This window comes from Saccopteryx bilineata, chromosome 3 (assembly GCF_036850765.1).
Source record: "Saccopteryx bilineata isolate mSacBil1 chromosome 3, mSacBil1_pri_phased_curated, whole genome shotgun sequence".
NCBI lineage: Eukaryota > Metazoa > Chordata > Mammalia > Chiroptera > Emballonuridae > Saccopteryx > Saccopteryx bilineata.
This window is the reverse complement of record NC_089492.1, coordinates 229643299-229664272: the sequence shown is the minus strand read 5'-3', so window position 1 is coordinate 229664272 and position 20974 is coordinate 229643299. Positions and strand designations below refer to the sequence as shown.

At 37.5% G+C, this 20974-nt stretch overlaps 1 protein-coding gene across 1 annotated transcript in view; it reads right to left on the bottom strand.

The window, feature by feature from the left end:
- NEGR1 (neuronal growth regulator 1) overlaps positions 1–20974 on the bottom strand; it is a 998883-nt gene that overhangs the window by 183219 nt on the left and 794690 nt on the right. The window contains exon 6 of the mRNA XM_066268887.1: positions 13343–13494. Within this exon, the coding sequence (XP_066124984.1) occupies positions 13343–13494 (152 nt within the window). The remainder of the gene's footprint in view (positions 1–13342; positions 13495–20974) is intronic.

Below are 20974 nucleotides of genomic sequence, written 5' to 3'. Positions count from 1 at the left end.
TTGATTACATTTTCAGTGATGAAGCTTTCAAAAGCAATTTGGAGCTTGCGTATTCAGAAACTGTTTAGTTCTATCCCAAATCTATACTCCTGGTTAAAAAAGCATCTGCCTGTCTGTTTTAGTAATGATTAAGTCCTAGAGTTGAGGAAAACGAGAGAAAGAAGAAAAAAAAAAGAAATAATTCAGAAAGCAGAACATAAACAGCAGACAAGAGCTTATCTCAAATAGTATGTAAGTTAGTAATGGTTTTTGTCCTTTTAAAATATAGATAATGATGACAGGAAGAAGAGGGGGAAAGAAATGGGGAAGTATGCTAACAAAGAAAAGAAATGGAAGATTATTATGATGGGAATAGGTGGCATGCTAAGAGCATTTTGGCATGTTTTCAAGTACTGCTGGCTGGAGGAATGCTGGGGAAATACAGGTGGTTCTGAAGCATGAAGCAAAATGGGTGTAACAAAAGATGTCAAATACGGACTCCAACAGGCAGTATGCTAGCTTGAGAGAAATGAACCCTTTCATTTATCTTTTTCCAGCAGAGTCAAGCCTGCAGAGCTGTTGTGTAACCATAGCTTACACAAGTCTTCTTAAAAATGTATTTACTCAGCCAAATAGTTTGATTATAGATATTATCTCCAGTTGGGTAAGTGAATATAATAATATCACAAACTACAGTTTTCCCAAGATGTTATGATTTTATTTTTGAGAAAAATATAAATTTTCCTATAGGTATGATCACTAATTTTTAAGACATAGGCTAGTATCCCGTGTAGTTTTAGGGAAATATGTTGTTATATCTTGGCTTATGAAGTATTAGAAAACCATGATTCCTTGTAGGTGGACTGAGTAGTGTTCTAATGGTTCTTTGACAGGAAATAAGATCTGCCTCACTAATTAAGCTGCTCCACATAGGCACTAATTGGATTGATTAAAAAATAAAGAAAGGGAAGTGAAGAGCATGTCACTTTCTAATAATACATTTTAGAGCTGGATAACCTAAGTTACCTCTTTCATTAAAACTTTTGAAAGAAAGCTTATAAAAAAAAAAAAAAGAGGCCCTGGCTGGTTGTCTCAGCAGTTGAGCATCGGCCCGGCCTGTGGAAGTCCCAGGTTTGATTCCTGGCCAGGGCACATAGGAAAGGCGCCCTTCTGCTTTTTCATCCTTCCTCTCTCTCCTTTCTATCTCTCTCTTCCCCTCCTGCAGACAAGGCTCCATTGGAGCAAAGTTGGCCCTGGGCGCTGAAGATAGCTCCATGGCCTCTAACTCAGGTGCTGGAATGGCTCCAGTTGCAACTGAGCAACAGCCCAGATGGGCAGAGCAGCGCCCCCTGGTGGGCATGCCAGGTGGGTCCCAGAAGGGTGCATGCAGGAGTCTGTCTGCCTCCCTCCCTGCCTCTCACTTCAGAGAAATAAAAAAAATAAAATGAAGGAAAGAAGAAAGAAAGAAAGAAAGAAAGAAAGAAAGAAAGAAAGAAAGAAAGAAAGAAAGAAAGAAAGAAAGAAAGAAAAAAGAAAAGAATAGAAGAAATGCAACCTACTAAGAATAACATTTTTATGTGAACAAATTTTGCTTGATTTATTCAAATCTTACTTAAATATATATTGGGAACATATCTGATTTGAGAGAGAAATCCCAAATTAGTTAAGGAAATCCAGTCCATGCTGAATGAATGCATCCAATAAGAACGTCACATTTTCAGCCTCTTCCCCAACACTTTTATATCTACTAAAAAGGGAGTTTACAGCACTTTAGAGAAAGCATGGGCCATTGAAATATCATTTGCTTTCAGAATTAATTCTTTATCTTTTTTTTTTAAATCTGGAACAGAAAAAAAAGCTAATTTCACTATAGTTTTTCTTTTGGTGATGTTCTCTATTAATTATGCTTCACATTGCCTAAGGAGAAATTGGAAGTTTTATAATAATGTCACTTAACACTTTGTAATAATCATTTCATTCACACCTACCTATTCCTGGATCTTATTTTCGGGGCCAAATTTCCGTGTTTTAGAAAAAGAATCACAGCACAGAAGTGGAGGTGGGAGAGTAGCTCAGACCTTATCATATGATAAACCATTAGATCAAACTTCAACGCTAGTTACAGCTGAAAAGAAAGTACTGCACGCTGGGTAAATATTCTTTAAGAGACTACTTAGAAATAACAGGAGATGGGGATTTCTCACAAGACTTCTAATATGCTCTGTCAGAGTAAAGACTAAGAAAGGCACTATTAAAGTAGAGGCCTTCCTACAAAGCAGAAATATATATTTATTTTAGGCTGGAAATGTTGGCATATGTTTATTGTTTTGAAGTCTTAATAGGCACAAGTCCCATATATATAGTGTCACATTTTGGCCTAATTTGTTATAGGATTAGAGCTTTGTGAAATAAAATAGGAAGCTGAAAGGTTTATTCTAGTGCCTTTTCATAGGTTATTAGCCAAGAGAATTGAAACTGTGAACATAAAGGAAATTTCCCTGGAGAGTAAAATTCTTTGCAGAGATGACAACATATTACGCCAGCAGTGCTATTGAGCCAAACTTTATGGAAACTCACCACAGAGCAAAACACATTAAAATATACTTTTTTTTGTCAATAAAAAATAGTTTCAAGTTTAACAACAAAAATGTACAGAAGGAAAAATATTGGCAGCATTTCTACTTTGTTAAGGAGTAAATATAACTTTTAATAACCACCCATCAATAAATACTATTTTGAAACATATATCGATTTCTTAGAACCTTATAGCATTACAACTGAAAGAGAACTCGGAGATCAGTTATTCTAGTCTCCTCTTTATAAATGAGGAAACTGAGGCCAGAGGGTTAAGTATTTTATCTAAGTATCTCTACAAGTAAAGACCAGAATTTAAACTGTCGGATTATTAAACTAGGGCTTCCCAGTTATGGTTAAATTTGAAACTCCTTTTGATTTTTCTATAACTTTTTGGTACCCAATTTCCACAAGGCTGCTACATTTCAAAGCTGATCAATGACAACGGCAAATACCAAAGCTCCCTTCTCCCTTTGGCCTTCACCTACCCTTTGTCAGCTATGAGGACGTATGTACAGTCCTAGTAGCTTGAGGATGCAGCTGTCAAATTGTCTCTTAACCTGAGAGAAACACATTAGTAGAGTAATTAATCTTGGGCAACCCTCTCTATCAATCTGACCACTTTTTTTTTTCTTTCATCATTGCAAGTGAATGCTTATGTGCATGGCTGATTTACTTAATAATTATAAAAAAGACACTATTATAGTGATATACATAAGTGCATTAATAAATGAATCGAAGAACCAGGGCTGTTCAGGGATAATTTATGAGATAAAGTTCCACAGTTTTTGAGGTTATGTAGGTATGAGCCTTTCAGTTTACCCTTCAACATCTGGATCATCCAGAATATAAAGGAAAAAAAAGGAAACTAACGTTTCATGAGTACTTACTTTGGATTCGGCCCAAAGTATGTGTCACTTTATATATTCTACCTCATTTCATCTTCATAAAATTCTATAAAGTAAGTTATTTTTTTTTCTATATTATAGATGAGACGACTGAGGTTTACAGATTGTGATTGAGAGAACTGTCAACATCTGGCAATGTGAGATTGTGGTTTCCAATCAGATCTGTTTAATTCTAAAGCTTTTGGTAATTGGCCTGGACAGTCGAAAGAGCACTGAAACTAGGAAAAATTAAGTTAAGTTTTAGTTTTAGATCTGCTGTGACAATGTCCTGACTTACCTTCTTTAAACCTCTGTTCCTTCATCTATGAAGTAAAAAGATTGGTCTAGACCAGAAATATTAAAACCTAATTTTTGCCCTGGCTGGTTGGCTCAGTAGTAGAGCGTTGGCCTGGCGTGCAGGAGTCCCAGGTTCGATTCCCGGTCAGGGCACACAGGAGAAGCGCCCATCTGCTTCTCCACCCCTCCCCCTCTCCTTCTTCTCTGTCTCTCTCTTCCCCTCCCGCAGCCGAGGCTCCATTGGAGCAAAGTTGGCCTGGGCACTGAGGATGGCTCCATGGCCTTTGCCTCAGGCACTAGAATGGCTCTGGTCGCAACAGAGCAATGCCCCAGATAGGCAGAGCATCGCCCCCTGGTGGGCATGCCGGGTGGATCCCGGTCGGGCACATGTGGGAGTCTGACTGCCTCCCTGTTTCCAACTTCAGAAAAATACAAAAAACAAACAAACAAAAAAAAACCCCTATTTTTCTTGGATTCCATAACTTTTTGACAGGCCTTAGGGTTACTGTGCTATTTAATAGAGAAGGGAAATAAAAAGGGATTTTCCAAGTTTATCTCCAAATCAACCAAAGTAACTTCAATTTTATATTTGTTATACTAAGAGGTTTGCATAAGCTTTTATTTGGGGAAAGAAAGAAATCCATTGCTTTAAAAAGTTTGAAAAGGAAATAGATTAGGTAATAATATATGGTACCTACTCCAGCTCTGAAGTCCTGACAGTGGACATGGGCAACTAAAGCTCGGTTAGTGTTTGTATTTGGTTCTCACTCGTGGCAGTTTGGAGAGCTGGGGCATCACAAATTCCAACAGTTCTTCTGGAACAGATTTGATCTGTTGGGTTACTCACGTGTGGCACTGGATGACTATTTTTTGTCTAGCTTCTTGGGAATATACACAGTTCTAGGTTTACAGTTGGGGAGAACAGAAAAGCCTCTTGTTATACTCCATATCAGCACCTTTGTTTGCATCCACTATTGGTCTTACAATTATGTCAGTGACTGTGCATTTCTGTTTAGTAGAGTACCATTCAATAAGCTGATTTAGCTATATCAAAATCTACCTACAGCAGAAAACCTAATTTTTGTGAAAGAGTTAATACTAAGATATTCACAAAGGCTTCCCATTAACATAAAGCTGTGAGGATAAAACAAGCTGCTTCACACAGAAGGGTGTCTTCAACAGTCACCAAGTATAAATTTATTACTGCTTTTTTAACAGCTATGAAAACCCCATCTCTTTTAAGTTACAGGAAGGGAGATCAATTTCAATCTAAAACATGAATCATTTAAATTTGTGGTATTACCTTTCACATGGAATCACAGTTCATTATAACAGTAAAAAATAACAGAGAGCCATACAGTTGCTAACTGGCATGTGGGACATTTGAAGCAAGCAGAGAGACAAAATATTACTTGCATGGTCACAGCTGGTTCTATACTCAACAAATCAGTCAGATCTAAACAAGGAAAAACTATTAATACTACCCACATTCTTAGTTTCTCCAATAGCCTCTTCCATTTTTCTTTGGGATACAAGCTACTGATATATATATTAATCTCAAAGAGGTGTCCATCAAACTAAGTAGACTGGAATGAAATATTCTCTAACATGAGAAATTTTCCAGAAAGTTAAGTAGCATTGATTGTATAAAGGATTTAAAATTGGAACTTCATTATTGCTTCCACAGAGTTACTAAGGCAGGGAAAAGACAGTTTGGGTGAATCCTTTAAATATATATTTTATGTGTAATATTTCTGAGACAAATGCTTTGTTGTTTGAATTGAAGAAAAAAAGCCCCTATAGCATCATTAGGATTTATCTTCTAGCAAAAGATTTGACACCACACTTTTGGGAACTCATTAAAGGGGAGGGGGTTGAAATCCACACATTGTCTTAATACATTGGTATCTATCTTGGATTGTAAACAAAGATTGTTAATATTAAAGCTTGTATTAAAGAAGGTTGTATTAAATTAAAGCTATGCAGGTTTTAAGCACTTGGTTTATGTAGCTAAGATTTCCTCCTTCTTAACTAATCCTTTTTCATTCTTTTCCTTTGGATTATGAGTCTTTGTGTTCTATAATAAATATTTTTATGAAAGTGGAAAATCAAGCATATATGAAAATATCTTACTTATATATGTGAATTTTATTGGTTATTAAATTACTGATCAAAAGATGGTGTAGAGTTGATGAGTTGGACCCATAGATGGCAGGATGGGACCATTCAGTTTACATTCTTCAAGAAGACTTAGAGGAACCATTTCTTTCAGTTGCTCCGGTTCAAGAAACAAAAAACACAGTTGAAAACAAAATCCAAAATAATTATGAATCACAATTTTTTACTCAATAAAATTTTTTTTCTATGTATAATTGGTATACTATCATCATTATTAATTTTGCTAAAAAAACTTGTTTCCTAAGGCTGATCCATTGTGACTGCGGAATATTTTTATTTTCTCTCTCTCTCTTTCACACACACACATACACACACACACAAACTCATAGAGACCTTTTTTAAATTCATTTTACATCAAGGAGAGAGAGAGAGAGAGAAGGTGGGAAGAGCAGGAAGCATCAACTCCCATATGTGCCTTGACCAGGCAAGCCCAGGGGTTCAAACCTGCTATCTCAGTGTTACAGGTCAATGCTTTATCCACTGCATCACTACAAGTAAGGCTCAAAGAGACTTTTTAAATGCAGACATATTTCAGAAATTCCTGGAAAGATAATCTAGAGCATGAGGGGTTCACTATATACTAGCTTTTCTGTAGTTATTTTCAATATACAGTTTGTTTTCTCCTTACTTGAGAAAGTATACACTCTACCTGAAGTAATCAAATACATGAAATTACTAACTTGTGTACTTGGAACTACAGTCCCTCCTATAATTACAGTCTAAGACCTACAGGCCATGAAAGGCAAACATAGAAGGTAACTTCACTTAAATCAAAGTCCTTTCTTGTCTCTCTGGGACCTAAGAAAGATGTGAGAAAAGAGGCAAACTGGAATGAGGGAGGCACACAAAAAATGCAAGAAGCCTGGCAAGAGTAGTTCACTAAAAACTGGGATTTCGGCATCTTGTCAGGGACTTGTTGATAGATACACAATAATTGGGTCTGAAGAAGCCCGTTTCAGACCAGCCACTGAGGCATCAAGGCAGATTATCAGCCTGTCTTCTTTCATTCACAGCCTAGCCTACAGAAAAAGATGTTCACTGCCTGTGTCTCTGCTTCTTCATCTACTTATTTAACCTTAATTCAGAGCAATGTGGCATCTAATCCCACTTTTCTACAGAAACTGGTCTGGCGAAGATCACCAATATCTGCTAATTATCAGAAACAGTGGTTGATTTTCAGACTTTCTCTGACCTGATGTAACATCAGACACTGCTGACTTCTCTCTTCTTGACCTGGTCTCTTTCTATGGCTTCCATAGGACTGATTTTCTTCTGGAATCTCCATCAACACATGTTTTTACAGGATGTTTCTCTTCTTCTGTTCACTCTTAATGCTCTTTTTTTTTTTTTTTTTTAAGTGAGAAGTGGGGAAGCAGAGAGACAGACTCTTGCATGCACCTTAGCTGGGATCCACTGGTCAAGCCCCCTACCCAACAATGCTCTTCCCATTTAGGGTGTTTTTTCATTGCTTGGCAACTAAGTTATTTTAGCACCTGAGGCGAGGCTATGGAACCATCCTTATCGCATGGAGCCAACTTGCTCCAACAGAGCCATGGCTGTTAGAGGCATGAATAGAGAGATTGAGAGAGAGAGAGAGAGAGAGAGAGAGAGAGAAGGGAGAGTGGAATGAGTAGAGAAGCAGATGGTCACCTCTCCTGTGTGTCCTGACTGGGAATCAAATTCAGGACATCCACACACTGGGTTGACGCTCTACCACTGAGCCAACTAGCCAGGGCTCCTCTATGTTCTTGATGTAAATTTTGCTTGGATTTTGGTCCTTGCTCATCTTTTCCTTCTACATGGCCTTTATGAAAAATGTTATTTATTTTAATAATTAAAACTACCACTTCTGTTGTGATAACTTCCAAATCATATTTTCATTCTGGACTTCATAGCCAGCTACCTATTAAACATCACTTCCAACTGAATATGTCTAAAATTGAACTTATTTATCTCTTTAAATCTCTACCTTCTCACCAAATCTAAATGCTAATCTCTTTATTGTGTCCTTTCCTGGTTAATGTAATCCAAACTAAATGTTAGAAATTACCTAGATTTCTAAAATTGCCTTCTATTCTCTCCAGATTTTGGAGTTATTTAGAGCAGTGGTCCCCAACCTTTTTTGGGCCACGGACCAGTTTAATGTCAGAAAATATTTTCACGGACCGGTCTTTAGGGTGGGATGGATAAATGTATCACGTGACCAAGACAAGCATCAAGAGTGAGTCTTAAACGGATGTAACAGAGGGAATCTGGTCATTTAAAAAAAAATAAAACATCATTCAGACTTAAATATAAATAAAATGGAAATAATATAAGTTATTTATTCTTTCTCTGCAGACTGGTACCAAATGGCCCACGGACTGGTACCAGTCCATGGCCCGTGGGTTGGGGACCACTGATTTAGAGTCCTCATTACTACTACTCTTGTGTGTGTGTGTGTGTGTGTGTGTGCAATTATCTTTTTTTGCCTTCATTATTGTAAACCTAATAAGCTAGGTTTAGGCTTCACATTGTTTAAGAACACTTTTCAGAAACTAAATCTGTTTATATATTCTTTATATTTTTTTGGCCTTTAAAAATGTAAAGGATAAAGTTCAAATTCATTTGTACCTCTTTCTGTCTTAATACCACCAACTTTTCTAGCCTCATTCTTCAACATTCTCTTCTCCTACCTTTTCTTCTAATCATGTCTCAAATGTGTCAAATTGTTTCATATTGCCATGTCAAACTGTTCCATACTAGAGAATCCCCCCCACCCACCTTTCTCTTTCTCATCACAATTCCCATACCCAGGCTCAACCCAATCACATCCTTAGTTCAAGGGTCATCTCCTCTATAACTTGCCCTAAGTAATTGAGACTTACTTGATCATTCTTTCGTTTGTGCCACTATCATTGTGGTCATGACTGTTGTTGAATAAATTCTGTGAAGTTTTGCCTCTAAAAATGAGGCAATGATAACTAAAATGTTATTTGAGCTGTATTTGTACTGCTTTAGAGGACAGTACTTTCCTGACACCTGAGACTGAACTATCAGCCTCTTCTCTGCCCTAGTACAGTACCACTGACAATATTGCACTATAGTTGCCTGTGTTCTTGTTACCATCCTCTCATTTGTCTAAGAACTCTTTGAGGATAGGGTCCCAGCTCTATAAAGCCTTTTCTTTCCAATATCTAGCATCAGGTACAGTGTTTTGCACATTGTAGTTAGTCAATATACATATTTGAGAAATAAATATTGTCATTGAATGAATTATCTGAGTTTCAAAATAGAACAATTGTTTTAGTTCTGCCTTTACTCTTTAAATCTCCTAGATGTCTGAACTTCTATGCTGCAAACATTGTATTTAATTTAGAGTTTGTGCTACAAAGTCTGCTTCATGCATTGAGCAAGGGATGAGGTTATAAGTTAGACTTGGGACATTATTTCAATTTTGCATGCTTTCTTTCTAGCTTTCCAGTAACAGTATACCGTCTAAACACTAAAATACTAGAAGTCAGTCATCAAGTAATGTCATAATTTAAGTTTTTGAAATAACTTGGGAAATATGATATAAAAATAACAATGGTTAACATTTATGGGATGCTTACTTTGATACCGGATGAGTGATAAGTACTTTACATGCCCTCATTTTATAAATGCATTAACTGAGGTTTTGACATTTTGGTAACTTACTCAAAGTCACACACAACCGATGTGGTAAAATTGTGGTTTTAATCAAAGCTTTCTTGACTCCATATATGTAAAACATACACACTCAAACATTTACACAACAAAAAGTGCTACATTCCATTTTGGATGGTCTTAGTTATGGTAAAGTTCTAAATTATAGTTTATTGCTTTTTTGTCTTCTTGGTGATCTGAAATATGTAGGTCATTACAAACTAGTAGATTATAATAACCTCAGGATTTATCCTAAATAGTTATGAATGGGGATCTGATTCCCCGTGGCTACAGCTCTGTGGAAACACTCTCATCAACCAATTTGAGTGGTTGCTATGTATATGCACTCTGCAGGTAACTCACATTTTTTATTACATTGTCTTTGATTATGTTAACTATTCAGCAATACAAATCATGAAAGCATGAATATTTGATTATTCATGGCATGTTCTAAATATCAACATGTATACAAAGGCAAACTCTATAGTCTTTTAGTCTACTTCCTTACTTCTGGGTAAGAAGATAGACGAATTAGCTTGACACACTCCCTTAACTATTGAAAGGGTTGATCTTCAGTAACAGATTTTTAAAAATTATTTAATAGGTCACAGGCCAATATTAGATCAGCTTAGACTGGATTCTAGTCTTGGATCAGTTTAGAACAGTGGTAGTCAACCTGGTCCCTATCACCCACTAGTGGGAGTTCCAACTGTCATGGTGGGCAGTAGTGGAGCAACCAAAGTATAAATAAAATGGTAGATTTAACTATAGTAAATTGTTTTATAAAGATTTATTCTGCCAAACAGCGAAAATCCAACACAAAGTACTTGGTAAGTAATATGCTTTAACTTGCTGTAATTCTGCTTTACAAATTTTATAAAGTAAAGTTACTTTCCTACTTTATAAATCACCATTACTGTGAAACCGGTGGGCGGTTAGAAAATTTTACTACTAACAGAGATACAAAAGTGGGCGGAGATATAAAAATGTTGACTGCCCCTGGTTTAGAAGTTGAAGACATGCCTATTCATAGACCTTGTAAAGATGTGGCTGAAGTTGTTATTAAGGGACACAGTGCTTTCTCTCCAAGCTAGCAGTGTATGAGTTTTAGGGAAGGTACCTTTTCCATATATAGTTTGCAGTTTTATAATGCCTCTCTTCAATAACTGTACCATCCCAAGGATAATTTAAAATACCATAAAAATGTATTTAAATGTTCCTGAGTCTCATTTTTGTATATGTTTTCAAACATTGACTTCATTTGTCTTTTATGTACTTGAAATGTTGTCTGTATCTAAAACATTTATTTTAAAAGTCTTTATAAGTTAAAGAATAGCACTCTAAATTATTAAAGAAAAGTTGATAAAAACTAATGGAAGAACAAACGTATGTCAAGGATTATCTTCCAAAGAGCATGTTGTAAATAACACAATTTTTCTCTCACACCACAGTTGTTTTTATGTTCATAGTGACAGTGAAATGCAGTAGTGAAAAGCTTGGACTCTGAAGCCAGACTGTCAGGATTCAAGTTTTTGCTTTGTTACTTATTAACTTATTAAGCATTTGACTTTGTCCAAGCTTTTAATCTCTCTTTATCTTAGTCTCCTCATCCATAAGAGGAGAATTAAAAATTTATCTTTTTGGACTGTATAAGAATTAAATGAACAAATTCATACGAAGGGATTATAGTAGAATCTAGTCCATGATAAACTAACAAGGTTTGTGATTTTTTTTGTATATCTACGATTACAAATGCACATTCTACAGCTAAAACCTAGTTCATTCTTTCATTTATTCATTATTCTTTCACTTATTCAACATTGAATTCATTTATTCACTAAAGATTTGCTGATTGTTTATTAAGTATTAGACACTGTATTGATGATATGGAAAATAAAATAATCAATTAGATATGATCCTGCCTTCTTATCAAATGTAATTTGGTGAAGGGATGAAAAACATATAAAAATAATTACTGCGCAGAGAAATGCTTAATGCAATAAGATTGTCAGATGAAGCGCCACAAGAGTTCTTATATAAGTATTTTTTCAAATTGCCAAGGATATGTTCATAATTACAGACAATATATGCATATAATGTTTTATTAACAAGTAAATCAAATTGCACTAGTATTTCATTAACACCTCTACAAACAGGAAGCTAGAGGCAAAGAAAGAGAGAAATCTTTGAAATCCACTGTGAAGACACCATGTTTAGAAGACTTTTGAGCATGAAAGTTGCCAGAGTTAAATACTTAAACAAATAACATTTGTCCCTGTTTCGTTTGTTAATGTTTCAGTTTTAAATATCAGAATGTGACTTAGAAATTTCAATAGCAAAAACTTAGTGTGTTATTAAGTCTTAAATTTTTCTTTACTTTGCCTTTCTAATTTATTCTTTTAGATTATTGAATATTAAACTATTTAAAATATTAATAGCATACCAAAGAAATATTAATATTTACATTAAATTGGAATTTACACTGCTCTATAACAGTTTTAATAGTTTATATTATTTATAATTACACTAAATAAATCATCCTCATGGAAGAAACTCAAGCAAGTATATATGCCTCATTCATGACAAGTAATGTTTTTCTTTCAGAGAGGAGATACTAAGAAATATTAACTAATATTAAGCTGGAAAAACAAATGAGGTGTTGTTTAAGAAGTATATAGAGAAAAAATCACTTTCAAATGATTATTTTTATTAACAACAAACTAATCTATTTTATTTAACATCCAAAGTTCCTAAATCATGGTAATTCAAAGTTCAGAAATCATAAAACTTCTTATTATAGTATATTTTAAGTAGTAGGACTATTATATATCCTATCGTTATTTATGTGAAATGAAAATTGTCATGTCTGTGATTAACTACACAATATTTGCATTTTTTAGAGACAGTTTATGATCACAGGATGATAGCATAAATATATACATCAGGTTTCTATAAAAAATAAAAGATAAGGATGATTCAGCTAATTTTGTAAAACTAAAAAGATACTCTATTCTCTGTCATCTTCTCTGAACATTTTGCAAAATATCCCATTTCCAAATCACAAATATTAAATGGCCATAACAATTTGTTAATGATTCAGCTTCTAAAAAACACCAAGATGAATTGTAGGAGGAAACATTAGGGCAGGTTATTCTCCCCTCAACTCACCCTTATGTTGGCTCCTCTTTTTTTCATTTCTAGTTCTTAGGAAATAAGATACATTATAAATATAGTATTTATTTTAATAAAACCTTAAGTTGTATTCTAAAATACAGTTTTGAGTAAAAATGTTCTTTATATAAATAAAATATTTTGTACGTGATCATTTACTTTTTATTTCATTTTCTTTATGGCATGTAAAATTCTTGCTATTCAAAGATGAGTTTCTAAAGAAATCCACGAGTAAATTCAACCCATATCAATCCATGTTGCAAGATAATATGACACATTTCAAAAAAAAACAACACCTCACCAAACCAATGGCCTTTAGTCAGAAGATAGTTTTCAGTGGGGCTTATTAAATATGCAATTTTTTTCTTTTTTGAGCTTTAAGACATTTTTCTAAGTACATGTAAACTTCTATAGGGATTATAAAATTCTCAAACACCCATAGTATGTATTTTGGGGAAAGTTTTTCTGTGTAAGGAATGTATCACATCAGGCTGAGTCCTAAAATGAATATACTCTATTATGTTTATCTCTGCTGACAGATAGGAGCCAGGAGGCCCATGGGGGCATTTTGGCAACATTGCGTTACTTACGGTTGAGAGACAGGCTCGCATTGGTTGTGCCTAGCTTGTTGGCAGCCACACAGGTATAGTTGCCGAAGTGTTCTTGTGTCACATTGGTAACAGTGAGAATGGATCTTGTGCTAAAATTTTGAATAATAATTCCTTGTTGGCCATTGAAGAGCCTAGAAGACAAAATAAACTCTAGGTTAATATGTATTATAAACATAATTTTCATTTTTATCTTAGGTAAGGTTGTAATGGCATCCCATAGACCAGGGGTCGGGAACCTATGGCTCACAAGCCAGATGTGGCTCTTTCGATGGCTGCATCTGGTTCACAGACAAATCTTTAATAAAAAAATAATAACATTAAAAATATAAAACATTCTCATGTATTACAATCCGTTCATTTCCTACTGCTTATGTTCATGGTTGTGGGTGGCTGGAGCCAATCACAGCTGTCTTCCGGGAAAACACCAAATTTTTATTGGATAATGCGTAACATACACGGGTCCAATGGCTCTCACGAAATTACATTTTAAAATATGTGGCGTTCATGGCTCTCTCAGCCAAAAAGGTTCCTGACCCCTGCCATAGACAGTTTGGACCACTGGTGTTAGCATGACAATGTAGCAATTATATTTTTCATTAGTAGATATTGAGCAGGAGAGGCTGTGTGGCAGATATAGACTGTTTTATGGGATTATTTAACAAACTAAACTTAGATATGCACGTGTACTATTTACATTTTTTATATTTTAGAAATTAAATACACCACAACAAAGCATCTCATCTGTTAAAGTCAAGAAAGAGTAAAAGTAATTAAATATGAAGAGTCCAATAAAAACACAAACTGATGGTTTCTGGTAAACTGGCTGGGATATGTCTAGGCCATTTCAGATGATAGTGTTGGATAACTCACATTAAAGTAAACCCTACAGCTAAGGTACAGTGATTCTGAGTCCAGGGTCAACGCCACTTTACTGCTGCCATGTACGACCTAGACTGAAGTACAGGGTTGAGGGTAGGATTTAGGGTTGAGTCTCTTCTCTGCCACATGTTAGAAATGTGCCTGGAAAAGTCCTTTAACTTTTCTGGGCCTTCATATAGGATTCAAGTTGACCAAAATTCATGCAGACTACCTAACCATCTCTCTTCATATGACCAGCAGAGGCCCTCACACACATTGGCTGGTATAGCGATACTGTTCACACACCTGCTTCACTTTTTTCTTGAATCTACATTCAACAGACATCATCTCCTTTGATCCCTGCCATCTAGAGCCTTCCCGTCTTGTTTAGGTCTGACCTAGTCCTATGTCTCTTTCTCTGATGCTCCTTAAATGACTCTCTTCCTTTTCTCTCTGCACATTTCTTTCTAAATTGTTGCAAGATTTTTTTTTTGTATTTTTCCAAAGTTAGAAGTGGGGAGACAGACAGACTCCCACATGCGCCTGACCAGGATCCACATGGCATGCCCACCACAGGTGACACTCTGCCCATCTGGGGAATTGCTCCGTTGTGGTTGGAGCCATTCTAGCACCTGAGGTGAAAGCCGTGGAGCAGACATCAGAGCCTGGACCAACTTTGCTCCAATGGAGCCTTGGCTGCTGGAGGGGAAGAGAGAGATAGAGAGAAAGGAGAAGGGGAAGAGTGAAGGAGCAGATGGGAGCTTCTCCTGTGTGCCCTGGTTGGGAATCCAACCCAGGACTTCCACACACCAGGCTGATGCTCTACAGCTGAGCAAACTGGTCAGGGCTGCTTGTGGGGTTATAAAGCCAAAACTACATTCTTTTTTTTTTTTTTTTTCCAAAGCTAGAAACGGGGAGGCAGTCAGACAGATTCCCGCATGCACCCGACCAGGATCCACCCAGCACACCCTCCAGGGGGCAATGCTCTGCCCGTCTTGGGGCGTCACTCTGCCGCAATCAGAGCCATTCTAGCGCCTGAAGCAGAGGCCACAGAGCCATCCTCAGCGCCCGGGCAAACTTTGCTCCAGTGGAGCCTTGGCTGCAGGAGGGGAAGAGAGAGACAGAGAGGAAGGAGAGGGGGAGGGGTGGAAAAGCAGATGGGCGCTTCTCCTGTGTGCCCTGGCCGGGAGTCGAACTCGGGACTCCTGCATGCCAGGCCGACGCTCTACCACTGAGCCAACCGGCCAGGGCTAAAACTACATTCTTGAATTGTTCTCTCTAGCAATTTCTATGCACACTGTCTTTTCTTCTTTCTTTCTTTCTTTCTTTCTTTCTTTCTTTCTTTCTTTCTTTCTTTCATTTTTATTTATTGATTTTAGTGAGAAAGAAAGGGAGAGAGAGAGAGAGAGAGAGAAAGAGAGAGAGAAACGTCGATCCCTGATTGGGGATCAAACTGGCAACCCTTGTGCTTCGGAATGATACTCTACCAACGGAGCCATCTGGCCAGGGCTCACATAAGTCTTTTCAACACAAATAAATTAAATTGCCTTAAATTCCTCAAAGAGCGCCCTGGCCGGTTGGCTCAGCGGTAGAGCGTCGGCCTGGCGTGCGGGGGACCAGGGTTCGATTCCCGGCCAGGGCACATAGGAGAAGCACCCATTTGCTTCTCCACCACCCCCCTCCTTCCTCTCTGTCTCTCTCTTCCCCTCCCGCAGCCAAGGCTCCATTGGAGCAAAGATGGCCCGGGCGCTGGGGATGGCTCCTTGGCCTCTGCCCCAGGCGCTAGAGTGGCTCTGGTCCCGGCAGAGCAACGCCCGGGAGGGGCAGAGCATCGCCCCCTGTTGGATCCCCGTCGGGCGCATGCGGGATTCTGACTGTCTCTCCCAGTTTCCAGCTTCAGAAAAATACAACAACAAAAAAAATCCTCAAAGAGCACAGCCATATGGACATACTTTATTTTATATTTGAATCCTACATTGCACTAAATAGTGGTGTCCTAAGTACATAGTAAATAATTCATACTCCAGTGGCAACTAGATGATGTCCCCACACACAAGGATTGGTAAGCCCCTTTCAGGAGTCCCTTCAAAAATTTTTTTCTCTCCTTATGAATTCTGCTGTAATGAAGATGCCAATCAGATAATAACTTCTCCTTAACTAACCACTATGTTTACTGTAAAACAGATGGGCTAATCACGATATGGTCTATGTAGGCACATAACCCAAAAGGCATGTTCATTTTCCCTCTTTCATGTGTTCGAGTTTTAGTAATACATATTTCTTTGATTTCAAGGTGCTAAGAAATAGCATTCCCCTTAGAGTTTAGGTTGAAATCCTTTGCATTATGTTATGTGACTTGCATCTGAATTTAGAGAAAATAAACTGCAGTTAATGCAGATTAAAATACACAGCCATATTTGATTACTCTGGAAATTCCTTATATTCTATGTACTAGCTGGATTTGGCTTACCTAAAACTCGAACATTAATCAGATTATTAAAATTCCAATTTGAAAAAATATAGAAAAATTTTAACTTGAGTAATAAACCTAATGCTCTCCAACTCTGACACAAGAAGTGGAGAATAAAATATTAAGACTATGGCAGATTTATTCTACTGTCTCATATTGCAAATCTATCAAAATTTATGGTAAATTCTCACATATTTTTCTGCATCAAAATAATCACTTTTGTTTTTTTTTTAATTCAGTGAGAGGAGGGGTGCCAGAGAGACAGACTCCTGCACCCACCCCAACCAGGATCTACCAGGCAAGCCCACTAGGGGGCAATGCTCTGCCCATCTGGAGCCATTGCTCTATTGCTCACTAGCTGAGCATTTAGGCCTGAGGGAGGCCATGGAGCCATCCCCAGTGCCTAGGACCAACTCGCTCTAATCTATCCATGACTGGAGAAGGGGAAGAGAGAGAGAGAGAAAGAAAGAGAAAAAGCAAGAGGGGGAGGGGTAGAGAAGCAGATGGTCACTTCTCCTCTGTGCCTTGACCAAGAATTGAGCCAGGACATCTATACTCCGGTCCAACGCTCTACCATTGAGTCAACCCGGAAGGGCTATAGTCACTTTGTTTTTAACCAATTAGTTTATGTTGTATATTAAAAGATAAGTTTCATCATGCATAAGCATTATAGATCAAATCTGTTTATATCTATGCTATGGACACATTCTCCCAAGGACTCGGCAATTCCCCAGACTACTAAATCCTCATCATATGCAATTTACCAAATGAAGATTCATTTTGCTCCTACAGAATTGGGGGGAGGGGAAACGGGTCAGTGTCTTTCCTTTTCCTAGATTGTGGGGAGAAGAAAATCTTGAGGGCCTGACCTGTGGTGGCGCAGTGGATAAAGCGTCGACCTGGAAATGCTGAGGGTGCCAGTTCGAAACCCTGGGCTTGCCTGGTCAAGGCACATATGGGAGTTGATGCTTCCTGCTCCTCCCCCCTTCTCTCTCTCTGTCTCTCTCTCCTCTGTCTCTCTCTCCTCTCTAAAAATGAATAAATAAATAAATAAATGAATAAAACTGTGTGTGTCAACTATTTAAAAAAAAAAGAAAATCTTGAGGAAGTGTGTTCAGTTTTTCTTTCTTCTTTCTTTCTCTCTCTCTCTCTCTCTCTCTCTCTCTCCTTCCCTCCCTCCCTCCCTTCCTTCTTTCTTTCTTTCTTCTTTCTTTCTCCCTCTTTCTCTCTTTCTTCTTTCAATTAAATTTAATGGGGTGACATTGATCAATAAGAACCTGGCTTCCAATTCTTTGCCCTTTAATGTGCTTGATGGTAAAGCCACAGATGTTGCTAAATCATGCATGGTATCCAAGGTCTGTTTGTTTAGGCCCATTTTTGGCTTCTGGCCAGCACTTCCCATTAGTGTTCCAACCCTAGTGGCTCTGATCAGCCTGGCAGGTGATTATGGCCAATAAAAAAAAAAGTATCTTTCTTGGGGTTTTCTTCCCTCTAGGGAAAGCTACTTCTCTGAGATTACTGAATAATCCAAAGTTTTCTTTCTTACACAGTTGGGAGTTTCAGAAGTGCTGACTCCTCAAACACCACTTTAGAATCTATCTTTGCCTGATAGATGGCTGGGACAGCCTCTGCAAAGCTAACGCTGGGGAAGAGTGACTTCTGAGACAGTATATCTGTTAAAAGTGTATTTCTGTGTTTTTCCTACAGGTATCCTGGGGGAATAAAGGACTTTCTCAACCGTATCAGTTCTGAAAATAATCATTGAATTGCTACAAAGATGAATTCTGTGCTATGTGATTAGGGAATAGTCTGGGCAACACATGATCCTTGAGGATTTTTGAAGGCACTTGAGAAGGTCAAAGCAGAAGATAAGAATTTTAATCATATAGCCTGGGCTGAGTAGCTCAGCTGGTCCTGTAGGCCAAGGTTGGTGGTTCACTCCCTAATCATGGCACGTACAAGAATCAACTAATGAATGCATAAATAAGTGGAACAAAAAGTTGATGTTGCTCTCTCTCTCTCAAATCAATAATTAAAAATAAAATAAAGAATCAGACATATAAAGAAGCATTTACAGCAGAGGGTATTTTAGGCACAGTGTGAATCCTGTTAAGATGAACATGTCTTCTGGATATAGAAATTTGAACCACACCAAGAAGTCCTACCAGTATGACTCTAATGTAATTTTAACCCTTGACTAAAAACAAATAATAAAAGAGCTCTTTAATTGACGGTACTTATTTTTCCTTGTGAAACAAATTTATTCCAATATGATTGTATATAGTTATATTTTCTGTAAAGAGACTCATTCTCTTTTATTAATAAAAACATATTTTGCAGATTGAATTGGTCTTCTGTGTTAAAGAAAATCATTGATCAGTTTTAAGCATGCACATGTGTTTGTTCACAGATTATCCTGGTCCCATAGATTTTTTTTATATCCATTTCAGACTTGTTTGAAACCAGACTTCCTTGCATCAGTGATGTGAAATCTAAAGTGACAACTCAAGCAATAGTTTATAACATACCTTTCAATAAAACCAAAGAACTAAATTCAGAATATTGTCTTATTTAGAGTTCTGTATTTTTTTCCCTAAAAACTTAATTCTTGGGCCCTGGCCGGTTTGCTCAGTGGTAGAGCGTCAGCCTGGCGTGCAGGAGTCCCGGGTTCAATTCCTGGCCAAGGCACACAGGAGAAGCGCCCATCTGCTTCTCCACCCCTCCCCCTCTCCTTCCTCTCTGTCTCTCTCTTCCCCTCCCGCAGCCGAGGCTCCATTGGAGCAAAGTTTGCCCGGGCGCTGAGGATAGCTCTGTGGCCTCTGCCTCAGGTGCTAGAATGGCGCCAGAGGGTCGCAACAGAGCAATGCCCCAGCTGGGCAGAGCATCCCCGCCTGGTAGGCATGCCAGGTTGATCCCGGTTGGACGCATGCGGGAGTCTGTCTGATTGCCTCCTCGTTTCCAACTTTAGAAAAATACAAAAAAAAAAAAAAAAAACCCAAACAAAAAAAAACCTTAATTCTTTCACATTCTAAGGGAACCAATCCTGTATTGACTTAGATTAATGAGATATTCTTTCCTTATAGTCCCCTTTCCCACCCCAAAGAGAGATACTAATTTTGTTGAGCTGGGGGTTAAGCACAGCATTTCTTTTCTCAGCAATAGATCAGCAGCATATGATGCTTGCTTAGAAATGTGTGGACATTTTTATTTTTTCACATTTTCACCATTCAGTGGGCCTCAGGGCTATAAGATTTTTCTGTCATGTGTTCTCCTAACCCCTGCCATGAGTAGGAGTTTGTTCTATAGCACTATAATCTGAATGTTTGTGTCCTTCAAAACTCATATGTTAAAATCTTAAACCACAAAGGTGATGGTATCAATAAGTAGAGTCTTTGAGAGGTGCTTAAAAATCATGAAGATGAAGCCCTCATGAATGGGATTAGCAACTTATAAAAGAGGCTCCAGAGAGATCCTTAGCCTCTTCTGCAATGTAAGGATACGAAAAGTTTGTGACCCTGAAGAGGACCTTCCTGAGACTATGCTGACACCTTGATCTCAGACTTCCAGCTTCCAGAACTGTGAGATACTTTTCTGCTGTTTCTAAGCTACTTAGTCTATGGTGTTTTGTTATAGCAGCCCAAATGAACTAACACATACTGAGGACCATTGCTCTTATTCTTCTTCCTTTGTCTTTAGTTAATTCCTCAAATCTGTGAACTGCAGTCCATTTCCTTTGCCAGAAGATTCCACCACTTTATAAGAGACACACAGCCTGACTAACCTACTGGTTCTGAATTAGAGTAGTCTGTTATATTTTTAAGTGTCATAAAAGTATGCTAATAACGAGTAATACTTATATTTCTGAGTCATGAAATACTCACAGACTTTTCAATCACAACCTCTCTCAGTCAGTAGATATCTAGGATGGCCAGAAGAGCACACAGCAACATCATAACAGCAAAGCTGACCACATAGCCATTGGTACTGATTGCTAAGGTTGCGGAAATAAACGGAATAGCTATGTCAGACATCATTCATTTTATTTTTATAAATTCAGCCTCTCTACACATTTTGGGACTTGTATTTATTATCTGCTTTTCCATGTCATCAGGAACAATAAATATTTTTAGAGATCAAACTTTCAGGTGCAAATAGTCACAGGAAAACTTCATTGCTAACATAAAAACAAATCAGAATACCAGACAACACTTACAATATTAAAATAATCTGTAAAAGGAGTGGTAGAGGTGTTCTCAAATAATGATAGACCTTTCATAAGACTA